A 19,242-nucleotide genomic window follows, 5' to 3' on the forward strand; every position below is an offset into this window, starting at 1 on the left:
TGGCGGGACAGAACCTTACTTACCAGGGGCTGCCCGGTTTGAGGCGGCCGGTAGCTATCCAGTGAGATGCGATGACCTCTCCCACCGACGAAGGCAACCCGTGACACCCAATCTCTACGCCAATTGAGCTGGACTTATAACCCATAACTGCAGCCTTCCGTGTTGTTTTGGTCGTTGTGAGACGACTATGGAGTGACCTCTCCATGGCGCATGCCTGGGCGGATGTATGGAGATTGTGAGTCGCCCAAGCGTCAAAACCCCCCTCTTGGCCTTCTTGGTGGGGTCCAAAAGAGTGCAGAGCACGATGTTCGGTACCAGTATGGCTGCAGGAACTGCCGGGAACATGCCAAAGGTGACACATGACCGCCTTCGGGGTTCCGCTCCGGACTTTCTGTTGTCATGGATGAGCTGGACGTACAGCCAACAAAATCGGAACTCAGTGATGTCATTGATTCTCCCTGGGAAGGACGGCATTACCCCTGAAATCATCAAGAGTGCCAAGCCTGCTATACTTTCAGCACTGCACGAACTGCTTTGGCTGTGCTGGGATGAGGGTGCAGTACCACAGGACATGCGAGCTGCCAATATCATCACCCTCTATAAGAACAAGGGTGACCACAGTGGCTGCAACAACTACCGTGGAATCTCCCTGCTCAGCATAGTGGGGAAAGTCTTCGCTCGTGTCGCTTTAAACAGGCTCCAGAAGCTGGCTGAGCATGTCTACCCTGAGGCACAGTGTGGCTTTCGAGCAAAGAGATCGACCATTGACATGCTGTTCTCCCTTCGCTAGTTACAGGAGAAATGCCATGAACAATAGATGCCCCTCTACGTTGCTTTTATTGATCTCAGCAAAGCCTTTGACCTCGTCAGCAGACGTGGTCTCTTCAGACTACTAGAAAAGATTGGTTGCCCACCAAAGCTACTGAGTGTCATCACCTCATTCCATGACAATATGAAAGCCACAATTCAGCATAGCGGCGCCTCATCAGACCCCTTTCCAATCCTGAGTGGTGTGAAACAGGGCTGTGTTCTCACACCTACACTGTTCGGGATCTTCTTCTCCCTGCTGCTCTCACATGCTTTCAAATCTTAAGAAGGAATTTTCCTTCACACAAGATCGGGTGGCAGGTTGTTCAACCTTGCCCGTCTAAAAGCGAAGACCAAAGTACGGAAAGTCCTCATCAGGGAATTCCTCTTTGCTGACGATACTGCATTAACAGCTCACACTGAAGAGTGTCTGCAGATTCACATCGACAGGTTTGCGGCTGCCTGCAATGAATTTGGCCTAACCATCAGCCTCAAGAAAACAAACATCATGGGACATGACGTCAGAAATGCCCCATCAATGTCAGCAACCACACTCTGGAAGTGGTTCAAGAGTTCACCTACCTAGTCTCAACTATCACCAGTAACCTGTCTCTCGATGCAGAATTAAACAAGGGCATGGGAAAGGCTTCCTCTGCTATGTCCAGACTGGCCAAGAGAGTGCGGGAAAATGGCGCACTGACACAGAACACAAAAGTCCAAGTGTATCAAGCCTGTGCCCTCAGTACCTTGCTCTACGGCAGCGAGGCCTGGACAACATACGTCAGCCAAGAGCGACGTCTCAATTCATTCCATCTTCGCTGCCTCCGGAGAATACTTGGCATCAGGTGGCAGGACCGTATCTCCAACACAGAAGTCCTCGAGGCGGCCAACATCCCCAGCATATACACCCTACTAAGCCAGCGGCGCCTGAGATGGCTTGGCCATGTGAGCCGCATGGAAGATGGCAGGATCCCCAAGGACACACTGTACAGCGAGCTCGTCATTCGTATCAGACCCACCGGCTTTAAAGTCTCCGCTTTAAAGACATATGCAAACGCGACATGAAGTCCTGTGACATTGACCACAAGTCGTGGGAGTCAGTTGCCAGTGACCGCCAGAGCTGGCGGGCAACCATAAAGGCGGGGCTAAAGCATGGTGAGTCGTAGAGACTTAGCAGTTGGCAGGAAAAAAGACAGAAGCGCAAGGAGAGAGCCAACTGTGGGACAGCCCCAACAACCAATTTTATCTGCAGCACCTGTGGAAGAGTCTGTCACTCTAGAATTGGCCTTTATAGCCACTCCAGGTGCTGCTTCACAAACCACTGACCACTCCAGACACTTACCCATTGTCTCCCGAGACAAGGAGGCCAAAGAAAGAAGCTGTATGTTTATCATTTCCTGTCTATGAATGAATACAATATTTAAGGATCTCAACTGATAAGGGACTAACATTACCTACATTATACTTTTGAAATATGCTTACCAGGGCAACATTTGCATTCACTTTCTGTACTGTATCCTATTGGGGTAATAAGTTTGTCAAATGACAGCAGTATAAAACTATGGCAATTTGGTCTAGTCAAGAGGTTACAAACCTGAATCTCAGTTGACTACTCACTTGTAACATTGCCAGCGTTTTCCACTCCCTCAGCTCATCTGCAGCTGAGATTACCCCTAAACATGACTATTCCAACACACTCCTGGCTGGTCTCTCACATTGTACTCTCCCTAAATTTTAGGTCACCCAAACCTCTGCTGCTTGCATCCTAACTCACAATACGTTCACTTACATTGGCTCTCAGTTGAGCAACATCGTGATTTTAAAATTCTCATCCTTGTTTTCAAATCCCTCCACGGCCTCGTCCTCATCTCTAATCTCCTCCAGCCCCATAACCCTCCAAGATATCTGCGCTCATCTCATTCTAGCCTCTTGAGCATGCCCAATTGCAATCGTTCCACCTCTGGTGGCCGTGCCTTCAGCTGCCTCAGCCTCAAGTTCTGGAATATCCACCCTACCCTCTTCGCCTCTTGCGCCTGAAAACCTACCTCTTTGACCAAGCCTTTGGTCATCTGACCCAACATCTCCTTACGTGGCTCGGTGACATTTTGTTTGATCATACTCCTTGTGACTTTTTATTACGTTAAAGGCACTATATGAATACAAGTTGTTGTTTAGAGCTCACCTAGACAGCACAGACTAATTCTTAGCCAACATAAAGATAGGGATGCAATTATGTTTCTTTTAAAAAATATCAAACAAACCAAAAAAACACAGTGGTACGATACAAAGATGAAATTGTAAGCATTAATTGTAACTGTCCTCATCCAAAATCTGATAATGAAACAGTGTGACAACAGTAACAAATTAGAATTGCATAAAGAACAAATCTTAGCAACAATGCCAGGTTGTTTTATGTAAACAAAAAAAAAACACTGCTTAGTGACACAGCCCACCTGAAATGATGTGCAAAATAAAGTACAATAGTTGAAATGAATCTGGTGCAAAATGGAATGAAGCTGTAGACAATGGAAGATCAGATTGATTAGACAAGCAATACTGTGGTTAAACATGCCTTAATGATGCTAAACACGAAGCAAATATGGTTGACTAAGCAAGATTTAACGTACTGCACGTGGAGCATAATTTTCATGTGGGTATTGCACATCCTGGGAATGCTCCTGCATATATCTACTCATCAGAAACCAACATTGCTATTATTTCTATATGGTTCTATCACAGCACTGCTCATTCCTTCCTTCTAGTGGCACAAGATGCTAATTTAGTCAAGGACCTGCAGATCATAAAATTATCTGAAAAACAGTAATCATCTGATTTGGGACCTTAAGCAATCCTATTTACGGAAATAAAGTAATCAAGTTGAACATTTTAAAGCCACTATATCTCCTTTATCCTGGACTTTACTGGAATGTTGAAGTTGAAATCGCTAATTACTTCACACATCAGGCTGAATTTTACCGGCCCTCTGACGTCGGGGGTCGTAGCAGGGGGGCCCAGAAAATACCTTCAGAAGAGGCCAGTCACAGGCCTCGACGCCGGGAAGGCCCCATATTACTGGTGGCGGTGAGGCCTCATGGCGACCCCCCCCCCCCCCCCCCCACCGCTCAACGACAGGAGCAGGATTTAAATATGTTAATTAATGAATTCATGACCTACCTGCCACCGTCGCTGTCCCGCTGCTATACTCTGGCCTGTTACCGGTACTCCTGTGCCTTCGGATCTCCGACCAGGGATCCAATGCGGGACATTGGTGGGGAGGGGGGGAAGCAGATAAGTTTTCAGGGCGGGGGGGGGGGGGGGGAATAGAGAGCGGGCTGATACCTTTTTGATTGGTCTAGAGGGTGGTAGGAAGTGGTAAGGTTCAAAGTCTGTAAACTTTGTGGGGGAGTCAGGACCACAGCTAAGTTTTTTTGGGGGAGCGGGAGAGGGCAAGTAATTTGTTTTGTCATGGGGGGGTCGGAGAGAGTATTGAAACTTTTATTAAGTTTTTCATTTTTAATTTACACTTCCTGTAACTTTAACAATTTAAATGAATTGAAAGGGCTTGAAGCCCTGTAAAAATGGCACCGGTGCTTGCATAGTGGTGCCAAAACTGGTGACGGAGCGCCCACCCCTCCAGTTCATCGGGAGGAGGTGGTCCACTCCGGCCATGTAAATGAGCCGCCGCGCTAAATATCACAGCGGCTCCACAGCATAAATCTTGCGCTTGCGCCCCACCATTTTTGAAGCTCGCCACAATGCAGCCCATTTTCTTTCTAAAATTGAAATGGATAGATTGGCAAACCATCTAAACATTTGTGTGTAAAATTGTGAAATGAGTACATGAACTTTGTTCTTATACATTGGTCCATTTAATAACAAGAGTTTTAAAGATTATTAACTGGCAAGTTCAGAGGATTTAGAGATATGTCACAAGTTGTAAATCTCCAAAACATACCGGACAATTTACGCAGGTCCACCATTTGCTGTGCACAAATGGCATCTCATTCTTACCCTTCCCATTGTTTTAAAAACCTTGCTGAATTTTCATATTAATTACCCATTAAATTTGACGCAGAAAGTTAGGGCTGCTTAAGTACTTATTAACGATATGATAATTACATAGAATAATTATAGAATAGTTTCAACACAGAAAGAGGCCATTCAGCCCATCATGCCCGTGCTGACTCTCTGCAAGAGTAATTTAGCTAGTCACACACTCCAGCCCTGCAAATTGTGTCCCTTCAGGTGCTTATCCAATTCCCTTTTGAAAGGCCACGACTGAATCTGCCTCCACTCTCAAAGCGCATGCCAGATTGCAACCACTTGCTGCGTAACAAAGTTCTTCCTCACATCACTTTTGGTTCTTTTGCCAATCACTTTAAATCTGTGTATCTGGTTTTTCACCCTTCTACCAATGGGAACAGTTTCTCTATCTATTCTGTCCAAACCCCTCATGACTTTGAACACCTCCACCAAATCTTCTCTCAACTTTCTCTTTGCCAAGCAGAACAACCCCAGCTTCTCCAATCTATTTACATCACTGAAGTCTCTCATCCCTGAACCCTTTTCTGCACCCTCTCTAAAGCCTTCACAACCTTCCTAAAATGTGGTGCCCAGAATTGAACACAATATTCCACCTGAGGCCGAATCAGTATTTTATAAAGGTTTATCATAACTTCCTTGCTTTTATACCCTATGCCTCTATTTATAAAGCCCAGGATGTTGTATGTCTTATTAACCGCTTTCTCAACATGCCTTGCCACCTTCAATGATTTGTGAACATATAACCCCAGGTGTCTCTGTTACTGCACCTAATTTAGAGTATTGTATATTGCCATTCCTTGTTTTTTCCGACCAAAAATGTATCACTTTGCACTTTTCTGCGTTAAAATTGCATCTGCCACATGCCCATCCATTCTATATCCTCTTGAAATCTATTATCTTCCTCACAGTTCACAATACTTGCAAGTTTTGCGCCATCCGCAAATTTTGAAATTGTTCCCTGTGCACTCAAGTCTAAGGCATTAATATAGATCAAGAAAAGCAGTGGTCCTAGTACCAAGCCATGGAAAACACCACTATATATCTTCCTCCAGTCAAAAAAAAAAACAACCGTTCACCACTACTGTTTCAAAGAACAGTACAGCACAGGAACAGGCCATTTGACCCTCCAAGCCTGCGCCGATCTTGATACCTGTCCAAACCAAAACCTTCTGCATTTCCGGGGACTGTATCCCTCTATTCCCATCCTATTTATGTATTTGTCAAGATGCCTCTTAAACGTCGCTATCGTACCTGCTTCCACCACCTCCCCCGGCAGCAAGTTCCAGGCTCTCACCACCCTCTGTGTAAAGAACTTGCCTCGCACATCCCCTCTAAACTTTTCCCCTCGCACCTTAAACTTATGTCCCCTAGTAACTGACTCTTCCACCCTGGGAAAAAGTTTCTTACTATCCACTCTGTCCATGCCGCTCATAACTTTGTAAACCTCTATCATGTCGCCCCTCCACCTCCGTCGTTCCAGTGAAAACAATCCGAGTTTATCCAACCTCTCCTCATAGCTAATACCCTCCAGACCAGGCAACATCCTGGTAAACCTCTTCTGTACCCTCTCCAAAGCCTCCACATCCTTCTGGTAGCGTGCCGACCAATATTCTAAGTGTGGCCCAACTAAAGTTCTGTACAGCTGCAGCATGATTTGCCAATTTTTATACTCTATGCCCCGACCGATGCCTTCTTGGCCAAGCATGCCGTATGCCTTCTTGACTACCTCAGCCACCTGTGTTGCCACTTTCAGTGATCTGTGGACCTGTACCCCCAGATCTCTCTGCCTGTCAATACTCCTAAGGGTTCTGCTATTTACTGTATACTTCCCACCTGTATTAGACCTTCCAAAATGCATTACCTCACACTTGTCCAGATTAAACTCGATCTGCCATTTCTCCACCCACGTCTCCAACCGATCTATATCCTGCTGTATCCTGACAATCTGCATCACTATCACAACTCCACCAATCTTTGTGTAGTCCGCAAACTTACTAATCAGACCAGCTACATTTTCCTCCAAATCATTTACATATACTACAAACAGCAGTTTCCTGTTGTTCAACTTTGTATCCATGCTGCTACCGTCTTTTATTCCATGGGTTTCAACTTTGCTGACAAGCCTATTATGTGGCAGCATAGAAACAGCCAACACAGACCAATTTGTCCATGTCAGCATTTATGCTCCACTTAAGCCTTTTTCCATCATTCCTCATCTACCGGCTTATTCCCATCTCCCTCATATGCTTACCTAGCTTCCCCATAAATGCATATATATTATTTGCCTCAACTATTCCATGGTAGGGAGCTCCACATTTTTACCACTTTTTGGTGAAGAAATTGTTAATACAATACCAATCAACCTCTCTGAGCCAGAATGGGAACAATTTAAACGACTCAATCTCATTCCTGAAAGTTGTTGAGTTATTAAAATATCAAATTTAAAATTTTTATCTTACTTTTCTTTGTCTCTTTTTTCCCCTCTCTCTCTTAACCCAATCTTTCTTTCCCTCTCCCTTTACATCACTTCCTGTATCTGATTTGACCCCAACTCAGTCCTTTCTCCAATGTTCCTCTGTTTCTTTTAAATTTCATCAGTTAAGGAGATACATTGTTGGGCCCACCATTCACTAAAATCCTAGATGCCCCACTGCCTTCACCACATCTTTATCAACTCACACTTCCAGCAAGTTACGCTGCAAAGTATTTGAGCTGAAGGACAGAAGAAAAAGTCTAACGGTGCTTGCTGCAAAGTGCCCCACTCCAGCAATATCTGGCCTCGTGTTGCATCTGCATCACATAATTTGCGTGAAATGATGCAGAAATATGTCCCTGCAATTGTTACACTATATAGTTTGGCCTCTGAACTAATGCTTGAAATTATAAGCAAGACCTTTTGAGCTTTGCCTCAGGAGATAAGACTTAACTTTATAAGACTGACCAGAACTTCCATCTGCAGCACATCTTTCTTGCCAGTCTGCTTTCCTGCACAAACATCTGGCTGGCGTTAATGCTCCAGTTTTATGCAAAATCCTAATGATTATGACAGGAAGAAAAGTCTGGTTCATCTGGAAGCAACACAAATCACTATGTTAAAGTTATATTCTGTAGGCACTGCTCAGGATAAACAGCAATGTTTTGCATGCGTTCACTTTTAATTTACTTCTGTCTATTAACATATTTTATATAGTTTTTAACCGTAGCCGGTGAGCAGGTTTCAGAAAACTCCAGTCACTGGGCTAACCAGCTTTTCTTTTAAGAAAAACCCCAGGATTTACTACTTCAGTATTGGGTGATACACTGAACAGCAACCTAGTGCCATCTGGTGGAACTCTAGGAATCAAACACCAATGTGGTGTCATCTGCAATTCATGATGCCCATCACCTACACTTGAATGTAACTTCAGTTTTTCCATTTTTAAATTGAAGCTACTTTGCAATAGAATGAACAAAGCATCTCAGTTATACTTAGCAGTTTTAATGGTAAAATACTTTAGGTGCATAAATGGAGTCCAAGGTGTCTGGCAATTAACACATTACTATAATGCACAGAAAATTAAACTCTTCAATTTAGGTATTGGCAACTACTGACATGTGTTTCTCATTTTTTTTGAAACTAAGTGATGAAAAATATTAAACGGATTAATTTTAATGTGAGAAGGTGCTATATAAATTTAAGTGTTATAATGTTTACTGTCAAAGCACTTCTACACAGTTTACTTGTGGAGCATAATTACAGCCATTCTGTACTTGCACAATAGCACACACATTAACAAGATGAATAACGTCCATCTTTGATGGTATTTATTGGTTGAGGGTAGAATGTTCGCTCGGACACCAAGAGAGTTTCTTGCTCTGAATGCCCATTTGGACAGACAACAACTTTGTTTGGAACGTCTGATCTGAAGGATACCAAGAGCTTCCATTTTTGTGTATAAAAATTATTTACTGTATATAAATAATTCTGTTCAGAAGCTTTAAAAATCTCTGTTCACCAGATTAAATGAAGCAAGCTTCAGAGAAATCATTTTTCATTGTTCTATAAGTTTGAACAGTTTAAAATGAATATCCTATTTAGCCTCAGACTGAACAGATTTTACATTTTTGTTTACAAAATTGAATTATTTAACTCTTTTCCCTACCATGCAAGTTTTGACAGCATCTACTGGTAACCTCCATTTGTATTGTTTGAAAACATTCCTAGGAAGAACTCTCTAAATCAGAAAGTGAAGTTTTTCATACAACAGTTTTCAATTGACCTCAGTCTTAATAACGCTATGGACTTTTCATAATGTTGGTTTTCAGAAACTGAGCTCGTATCAAAAACTATTTCCTTGTGGCTTGGTTTGTATGCAAAAAAATGTTTTCAATTACAAATTTCTGTGAAAAAATATAATCAAACAGAATCAGTCAAGTGTTAAACTTGGTTCAGTTGGTAACACAGTCATTGCTGATTCTAAAGATCCTGGGCTCAAGTCCCACTTTAGAAACTTCAGTACAGTACTGAGGGAATGCTGCACTATCGGAGGTGCCGTCAATCAGATAAGATGTTAAACTGAAGTACTGTCTGTCCTTGAAGATGAATAGAAAAGATCCCGGCACTATTTGAAAGAGAGCAGGGAAGTTCGCCAAGTACCCTGGCCAACATTTATCCCTCAACCAACACCTAAAACTATTGGTATGATCTTGCTGCGTGAATATTTGCTGCAGTATTCTACATTACAAGAGTGACTACACTTCTAAACTATTTCATTGTCTGTAAAGCACTTCGGGACCTCCAAAGGTTGTGAAAGGCACCAGATAAATGCAATTGTTTCTATGTTCTTTCCTGCTAAAATAAACTTTTACAGGCCTGTATTAAACTCAATAATTGTTTCATAAATACAATGACCCCAAGTGGAAAAACTATAGCAAAAGCAATTTTAAAAAAAAAAAGCCCCTTAACATTTCATTAGAAAAGGTGACAGTTGGCACTTCATTATAAAAGTAGTAGGTTTTCGTCCCTTTAATTTTTGCTTATGCCTCTAAGTGATTGGCATGTTATTCTACGTAAAGGCGCTACAGAAATGTAAGTTTTTGTTACATCATACTAAGAATACACAAAAATAAATTTTTGGAAATGGCAATGAATCAGTGGACAGCCAGAGGCATTTATTGGTATTTTTATAATATTTCAATGAAGGCAACATATTTTAGAGAGAATGCATGCACATTTTAACATAAGTATATCTTGGATTTTCAACATTGGTCTTCTTCTCAGGTCTCTGGATTTATTTTTATTAAGTGAGCAGAAATTCAAATCCAAAATTTCTATTGGCACCCATCATATTTATATTTATTAATCCAACAAATTCTTCAAACCATCTGTAAAGTAGCATTGTCATCAATTTTAAAAACTTGAAACTCTCAAACTTGTAATAAGAAAATATTACTGGTCCTAGAATTCCCAGTCAGTGAACGATACTGTTAAACTTAACAATAGCGGCCTGTCAAATATTTATAATAGAACATGCCCACGAGATTGCAAATAGCTTATAATATACAGGTACAGGCTTTGCTGCTAACAGGGACGGTGATGGCTGTTTCTTGGACCTCAGCCACCGAGGTTCCAATCCAGATTAAACTGATAAAACAAAGCAAAGATTTTAAATGTGAGCTATGGTGACTTGTAACCCTTACTTTGAATAAAACCCAAAATCTGACTCCACCCCAATGCAACATTCAAGGATTAGAACAGATTTTTCAATAATGCTGCAGTAATAATGTCACCTTCAATAACCTGCATGTGAATTTAACACGTCCAGAACAAAAAATGCATAGTTGCTAAACATCCACGTCAAACAATACATAAAATGATAGTAAGTACAAATACTATAATCTAATCTGTCACGATGATGGCTGTTATTTCTAAATTAGAAAATTGTCGGTTTAAACCCTGTTCCTGGGCTTTAAGCTGGCACTTCAGTACAGTACTGAAGGAGTACTGCATTGTTGGTGCTAACTTTCAGTCGCGACATTAAACTGACACCCTGGCTGTCCTGGTGGACATAAAAGATCCTATGATACTTTTCGAAGGGGGAGCAGGGAGTTCTTCTGGTGTCCTGGCCAACACTTAGTCCTCAAGCAACACCAGCAAAACAGATTATCTGGTTATTTATCTCATTTTCTGGATTCTTGCTGTAATAAATTAACTGCTTTTGCCTAAGAAATTCTTCACAAAGTAATTAAGTAATTCATTGGCTGTGAAAAACTCTGGAAGATCCTGAGAACATAGATGGTGCTATATAAAATCAGAGTTCTTGCTTAAGCATTGAATGAGTCACATCCTCCTCCAATTTGATAATCAGAAATACGAGGCATAATTTTTGAAACCCCCCCCCACCCAAAAATCTCTACTCTTTTCCACTGCCACATCTGCCTCCTTAGCCACTTACTCAAGCTGAACTAAATTGTGGCAACCTCCATGGCCCACAGGTGAGCTTCAAAACCCACCACATGGAGGCTCATAAGAAGTAGCAATAGGAGTAGGCCATTCGGACCCTCGAGCCTACTCCACCATTCAATAAGATCATGGCCGATCTGATTGTGGCCTTATCTCCACTTTCATGCCAGCCCTCCCATAACCTTCGACTCCCTTGTTGATCAAAAATATGTCTAACTCAGCCTTCAGTATATTAAGTGACCCAGCCTCCACTGCTCTCTGGGGAAGAGAATTCCAAAGATTACCAACTCTCAGATGAAATTCCTTATTTCCATCTTAAAAAGGAGACCTCTTATTTGGATGATGATGATAGTGCATCATGGTCACAGTTAGAGGACATTAAATTTAACTGAGGTCATTTTCATCCTTTGGCAGAGGCAGAAAATTGGTGTAAGAGATTCAAACATGGAGTTATGGAATACATGGGCATGGATTTACTGAAGCGATTTTGATCCTTTTTCTTTGCCTCCACCCCGCCCAGCCAACATCGCAACTCACCTAAAATATATGTATTACTTGACAAAAAGTTAAATTCAACCCTAAATCAACTGGTTGACTCACAGGGGAGGAAACTAGCATGAAAACAGAAATACCACATGATATGTTAAGAGAGTGCACCATTTTACCCTGCACCTAATATATACCAAACTTAAATACAGTATTTAAGATGGTCAATGGGTGCAGAAAAGTGAGAAAATATTCAAACAAGCAAACAGCCTTTCACATCTATATAATCCCCAGCAAACAATCATCCCAGGTGATAGCAAAACCAGGATGGGGTGGGGTCGCTACTCAGCCTTATTTACTTTGTAATTCAGGTGGTTAATTTCAGTGTTCCCATAATAAGATTTTTAAAAAGGCTTCCGAATAGTTTCGCATGTTTTTCCGATTAGTAGTCGAGTCATACAGGATCATCTCGGGTAACAAATGATTGAATAAATTTATAAAATATATCAGCCTTTTATGTCTGGAAAATTATATTAAACCAACGTAACTGCACATCTAACAACACATACTCCTTCACAGAAAATATTCAAGAATGTGCAAACTCCCAAAAACTGGCAAAAACAAAATGTTATAGGGTCAATGTTTTGAGCAACATAAATTTTCTCCATAGTTAGCAGAAAGAAATTCTACAAGCAAGCACAGCACATTAGTATTTTACGACTTTTCTTTGCAACACATCAGTACTTGAAGCCCTGTAATCATTCTATCAAGAGGACCTCTTGCACCACATTTGCCACTATTATCTTTGGAGACTGGTTATAATTGGAGGGTAATTTTTCATTTTGTTAAAACTTTTGCTACATATCTGCTGTACTATAATGAAGAAACACAGCTATTCTTAACATTTAGGAGTAGTTATTTCATAGCCTTCTATTTAAAGCCACATTCAGGCATCAACATCTGAACAGTACGAATTAAAATATTTTTAGATTTCTGAATTGCATTAAAAAAGATGTTTTAACAGGCCTAACATGCAACCCATTACCAAAGTGTACTCACCAAACAACGTAAGTTTAAGTATCCTACTACATTGGATAGCAAAGGATAAATCCGAGCTATCGAATATGGTTATAAGATCTCCATCTGCAAGAAGAGAAACAAAACAATTATTCAAGCATTATTGAAGACCAAATGAATGAAGCAGCACATCTGTGTAATAAACAGAAAATGCTGGACATGAATGGGACAACCAGCATTTGCAAAAACTGGGTGAACAGTTCAGATGTATACACACCTTCAGAACGGAAAACAAAGATTAGCAAGCAATTTTAACAAGGTTGGAAAATAAGACAGGAGACAGAATCAACAGATGTTCCAATTCATAGCGAGGAAGTTAATTAATTGAATGGCCTAACTACTTAATAGAAACAGTCAGATGATGTAAAAAGATTATCCGTGACGGTGATGGAGAGATATCAAAACAAACTTTGTGCAAATTGTTAGGCTGAAAAGACATGGGAGAAGTTGAAACAAACACACAGAAATTGGAAAAAGAAAAAATGTAAATACATAGGAACATAGGAGCAGGAGTAGGCTATTCAGCCCATCAAGCCTGACCCGCCATTCAATATGATCATGGCTGATCTTCCACTTCAATGCCTTTTTCCCCACACTATCCTCATACCTCCTTATGTCACTTGTATTTAGAAATCAGTCAATCTCTGCTTTAAACATACTCAATGACTGAGCTTCCACAGCCCTCTGGGGTAGAGAATTCCAAAGATTCACAATCCTCTGAGTAAAGAAATTTCTCCTCATCTCTGTCCTGAGTGGCTCCCCCCTTATTTTGAAATTGTGTCCTCTGGTTCCAGACTCCCTAACCAGGGAAACATCCTACTTGTATCTACCCTGTCTATTCCTTTAGGTATTTTGTAGGTTTCAATGAGATCACCTCTCATTCTTCTAAACTCTAGAGAATACAGGCCCAGTTTCCCCAATCTCTCTTCATAGGTCAGTCCCGCCATCCCAGGAACAAGTCTGGTGAACCTTCGCTGCACTAGCTCTATGGCAGTAATATCCTTCCGAAGGCAAGGGGACCAAAACTGCACACAGTACTCCAGGTGCTGTCTAACCAAGGTTCTATACAATTGAAGCAAGACTTCACTACTCCTGTACTCAAACCCTCTTGCAACAAAGGCCAACATACAATTAGCCTTAATTGCTTGCTGCACCTGCATGTTAGTTTTCAGTGACTTATTGACAAGGACACCCAGGTCCCTTTGTACACCTACACTTTCTAATCTCTTACCATTTAAGAAATACTCTGCACATCTGTTCTTCCTACCAAAGTGGATAACCTCACATTTTCCCACATTATATTCCATATGCCACGTTCTTACCCACTCACCAAGTCATTCCAAATCCCCTTGACGCTGCTTTGCATCTTCCACACAACACATATTCCCACTTGGTTTTGTGTCATCTGCAAACTTGGAAATCCTACATTTGGTCTCCACATCCAAATCATTGATATATATTGTGAACAGCTAGGGCCCAAGCACTGATCCCTGCGGTACCCCGTTAGTCACAGCCTGCCAACGCGAGAATGACCTGTTTATTCCTACTCTCTGCTTTCTGCCTGTTAACCAATCCTTAATCCGTGCCAGTATATTACCTCCTATCCCATGTGCTTTAACTTTGCTAACCAACCTCCTGTGGGGGACTTTATCAAAAGCCTTCTGAAAATCCAAGTATATCATGTCCACCGACTCCTCTTTATCAATTCCGTTAGTAATATCCTCAAAAAACTCTAACAGGTTCATCAAACATGATTTTCCATTCATAAATCCATGTTGACTATGCCCAATCAGATCATTAATTATCCAAGTGTCCATTTATCACATCCTTTAGAATAGATTCTAGCATTTTCCCCAACAACTGATGTAAGGCTAACAGGTCTGTAACTCCCTGCTTTCTCGCTCACTCCCTTCTTAAATAGTGGGGTGCCATTTGCGGCATTCCAATCTGCAGGAACCGTTCCAGAGTCTATAGAATTTTGGAAAATAATCAACACATCCACTAACTCCACAGCTACCTCTTTCAACACTCTGGGATGTAGAATATCAAGTTCTGGGGACTGATCATCCTTCAGCCCCATTAATTTCTGCAATACAACCTTCTTATTAATACTAATTTCCTTCAATTCCTCATTCCACTAATCCCTTGGATCTCTAATTCTGGGAGATTTCTTGCATCTTCCTCAGTGAAGACAGACACAATGTAAACATTTAGCTTCTCTGCCATTTCTCTATTCCCCATTATAAATTCTCCTGACTCTGTCTGTAATGGACCCACATTTGTCTTAGCCAAAATGCAACAGATCAAAAAACTTAAAACAGAAAATACCGGCAAACATATTTTACTAATCCCAATATAAAAGGAATGGGAAGCAAAAGCTAAGGTCTGAAGTCACGAAAATCAATAACCAAAGAGCTACAAAGTGCCAAGCAGAAAGATGCTATATGATTCCTGGAGCTTGTGTTGAACCCGGTTCGATAAGTGTAGGAGACCAAAGGTGGAAAGGTCAGAGCAGAATTAGGAGGAGAAATTAAAGTAGAAAGCCACTGGGAAGTTAGAATAATAGGTGCAGACAGAACAGGTGTTCAGTAAAGCAGTTGCCTAATCTGCATTTGGTCTCCCCAGTATAGAATACCACACAGCGAGCAGCAAATACAGTACGTTAGATTAGGAACAATACTGAGGGAGACGGTGGCATAGTGGTAATGTTATTGAACTAGTAATCCAGAGGCCCAGGCTAATGCCCTTGGAACACAGGTTCAAATCCCACCACAGCAGCTGGTAGAAATAAATTCAATTAATAAAAAAAATCTGGAATTGAAAGACAGTCTCAGTAATGGTGACCCATGATAAAAAAAAACACCATCTGGTTCACTAATGTCCTTTAGGGAAGGAAATCTACTGTCCTTACCTGGTGTAGCCTACATGTGACTCCAGACCCACAGCAATGCTGTTGACTCTTAACTGCCCTCTGAAATGGCCTAGCAAGCCACTCAGTTGTCAAGGGCAATTAGGATAGGCAACAAATACTGGCCTTTGACAGCAACACCAACATCTCATGAAAAGAATAAAAAGATTGCTGTCTCACATGGAAGGAGAGTTTGTGTCTCTGGACAGTAGTGAGAGGAAGCATATCAACAGGTATCACAATTTCGAGGGGGCAGGGGAAAAGCAATTCTTAAAATGTGTTTTCATCTTGATATTTCACTCTTTAATTTGACAGCTTTTAAGGCAAAGAGTAGCAAATTATGCAACTGTTTGTGATAGCTGAACCAATGATAAAAATTTGTGGGTTCAAGCTCCATCCCAGGGATTTGAGCATAAAACCTAGACTTGCACTCCAGCACAATACTGAGGGAAATCTGCACTGTTGGAGGTGCAACTTTCAGATGAAATGTTAAACTTAGATCTGTCCGCCCTTTCAGGTGGACGTTAAAGATCCCATGGCACAATTTCAAAGAAGAGCAGGGGAGTTCGCCCCAGTGCCCTGGCCAATTTTATCTTTCAACCTAAACCAAAAGACAGCTTATCTGGTCATCATCACATTGCTGTTGGCCAGGACAGCAGGAGGCCTCCTATGCTCTCCTTCTAAGAGCCCCACAGTATTTTGCTCCTGAGCAGACAGATAGGGCCTTGGTTTAACATCTCACCCATAAGATAACACCCCCAACAATGTACAAGTCCCTCAATTAAGTGTCAGCCTCGATTATATGTTCAAGTCGCTGGAGTGTAACTTCAAGCCAAGACCTTCAGGCTCAAGAAGTGACAGTTCCACCACTGTAGCTAAACAGTAGCAAGGACTAGAGTTATTAAACAAGTTGGAGATGTACGAAAAGGATTAGAAGTAAAATAAAAATCAAATTACAGATACAAACAAGAGCCATTCAGAATGTTGTACTATTCTTAAAGTAATGGACTAAACAACAGATAAAGAATAACTTTGGAAATATAGCTGATTTGAAAAAACAGCCATTGTAAATACTAGTCTTTACAAATTATGACTATGGTCGAATTCCAGATTGGGATATTTTGATTCAAGAATCTAAAGCATTAAGAGATCAGCAATGCATGTGTTCGGAAAAAATGAACAATGTCTACAAGAAATCTGGGTCAGACTGGATAATCCCTAGAATCCTCAAGGAAATCGATGACACTCTCAAGGTATGTAGATGAAACAAATAAAGAACTGAAGTTAATTCCACGAGTCAATTCTGTCAAATCTGATGTGCATTTGGAATAGATTACCCACCAATACCCATTGTAATTGAACAATTTAATGTTTAGACATCAAATAGGCACACAAAGCCACTCAATGCATTAAAATATTCTGTGAAAATTTAACCAGTCCCTCACTACTTTTAATTGCTCTTGGGCCTCCTGTACTGTATTTTCCTCCCAATCAATCTTACTCAGTAACTTTTCATCTAGTCCTGATGTAGCATGAAAGAAAACAAAGTGTATAACCATGATGCGGGATGCAAGTGTTTTTTATATCATGTGCTCCACGAGACATCAAATCATATTCAGATTACTTGAATCACTTTTGACTTCAAACATATATTCAATGTTTTAGGGTTTGAACATTCTTAACAGATATGCATTACACAATGAACACCAAAATTGTTTTCAGATCTATAACAATTAAATCACAGAGGAACACAGTGTACCAACTAAACCTTTTCATTTTACTTCCTAGCCTAATTAATTTTACTTTTTTTGGAACTGTATATTGGACAGATGATGTTTTGAAGTTCTGTGGGGAAAGGACTTCTATCACAAGTAAGTTCATCCATTCCCTTTTGAATATAAATTATATCCAAGGTCTTCATGATGCAACCTCCATTTACGTGAATCCACTTTAAATCAATTTCCAGTACAGTACTTTGAAATTCACATCTTGGATGTTGCACCAGGAGTGAGCATGTCTTAACACCATTTCAGATCAAAACGTTGCTAAACTTAAACATACATTTTACATTTCACAAATCATAAAAATCCCATAGATCATCAGCTAATTCTTACAGCATGTGCCACATACCACTTCTTGAATGGATACCTGCAACCCAATTCTGCACACAGAATCATAGAGTCATTTATGGCACAGAGGAGGCCATTTGGCCCATTGAGTCCATGCCAACTCTCCATGGAGCTATGTTGCCAGTCTCACTCCCCAGCTCAATCCTGAATAGAATTCTACTGGTTAATAAATGGTACCAGTAATGCTTAGACATCCTCTAAATAATCTGAACTTGTAACAATCTATTTTGCTATGGGTAGAGAGAGCAACAGGCTTTCAGAAAAGTAAAAGAAAAGGGAGTGGCACAGTGATGCAGCATGTTTCAAGCTGCAAAGCACGGAATCATAGAGTAATGGGCTGCAGGTTTGTGCCAACAATCCACCACTCTCCTGAGCTGTACTGCTGTGCTATGTTGCGTGGAGAACAGTCTCTTTCCCAAGCTGGAGAGAAGAGAGAAGAAAACAAAACAAATTATTTGGGTTGCAGTCATGTATTTCCCAGCTCAAAGCAGCTGATGTCCTAAAGCTAGTTATCCAAGCACTCTCGAACAGAGTTGCAGCATGATCCAGGAAGAGGTCGTATATATCCGGAATTAAGTGTGCAGGCAGACATTGACTACTTGTGCAAGCAAAAAACTGCCAGGTATACAAAATTATGAGCAGCACAGATAGGAAAGACACTTTTTCCCTTAGTGGAGGTGTCAATAACCAGGGGGCATAGATTTACGGTAAGGGGCAGGAGGTTTAGATGGGATTTAAGGAAAAATATTTTCACCCAGAGGGTGGTTGGAATCTGGAACATACTGCCTAAAGGGGTGGTAGACGCAGGAACCCTCACAACATTTAAGAAGTATTTCGATGAGCACTTGAAACGGCATAGCATACAAGGCTGCAGGCCAAGTGCTGGAAAATGGGATTAGAATAGATAGGTGCTTGATGGCTGGCATGGACACGATGGGCCGAAGGGCCTGTTTCTGTGCCGTATAACTCTAGGGCTGTATAAGGGCAGAAAGTAAAAATAAACTATGTATAAACCATTCCAATGTTAACATTTTAGTCTCAAAGACTCTGGAGCAGTTAATTTCAACCTCTCCATGCCTCAAACAGAACAGCATTTTAATTTTATTAAGAAGTATTTCTTCATATGGTCCAAAGGAAAAGCAGTTTGTAGCATTATTTAGTTAGTGAACATATTTACATTAGTTTCACACTGCATTTTTTCTGAACGATATTCTGCACAATGTTAAAAGGCATAATGAATAAGTACTCAACCATAACTAACTTCCAGACACATACACCAAAATTAGCATACCAACTTCTAACCTAAAAATCCAGCTGGGCAATGATTACTGTTATGGAACCCAAACAGC

The 19,242-nt window shown here is 41.0% G+C and overlaps 1 protein-coding gene across 3 annotated transcripts in view; it reads right to left on the bottom strand.

Moving 5' to 3' along the window:
* tfg (trafficking from ER to golgi regulator) overlaps positions 1 to 19,242 on the bottom strand; it is a 220,933-nt gene that overhangs the window by 174,914 nt on the left and 26,777 nt on the right. For all 3 annotated transcript variants that reach the window (XM_068040975.1, XM_068040976.1, XM_068040974.1), the window contains exon 3: positions 12,839 to 12,922. In XM_068040975.1, the coding sequence (XP_067897076.1) occupies positions 12,839 to 12,922 (84 nt within the window). The remainder of the gene's footprint in view (positions 1 to 12,838; positions 12,923 to 19,242) is intronic.

Source organism: Heterodontus francisci, chromosome 10 (assembly GCF_036365525.1).
Source record: "Heterodontus francisci isolate sHetFra1 chromosome 10, sHetFra1.hap1, whole genome shotgun sequence".
NCBI lineage: Eukaryota > Metazoa > Chordata > Chondrichthyes > Heterodontiformes > Heterodontidae > Heterodontus > Heterodontus francisci.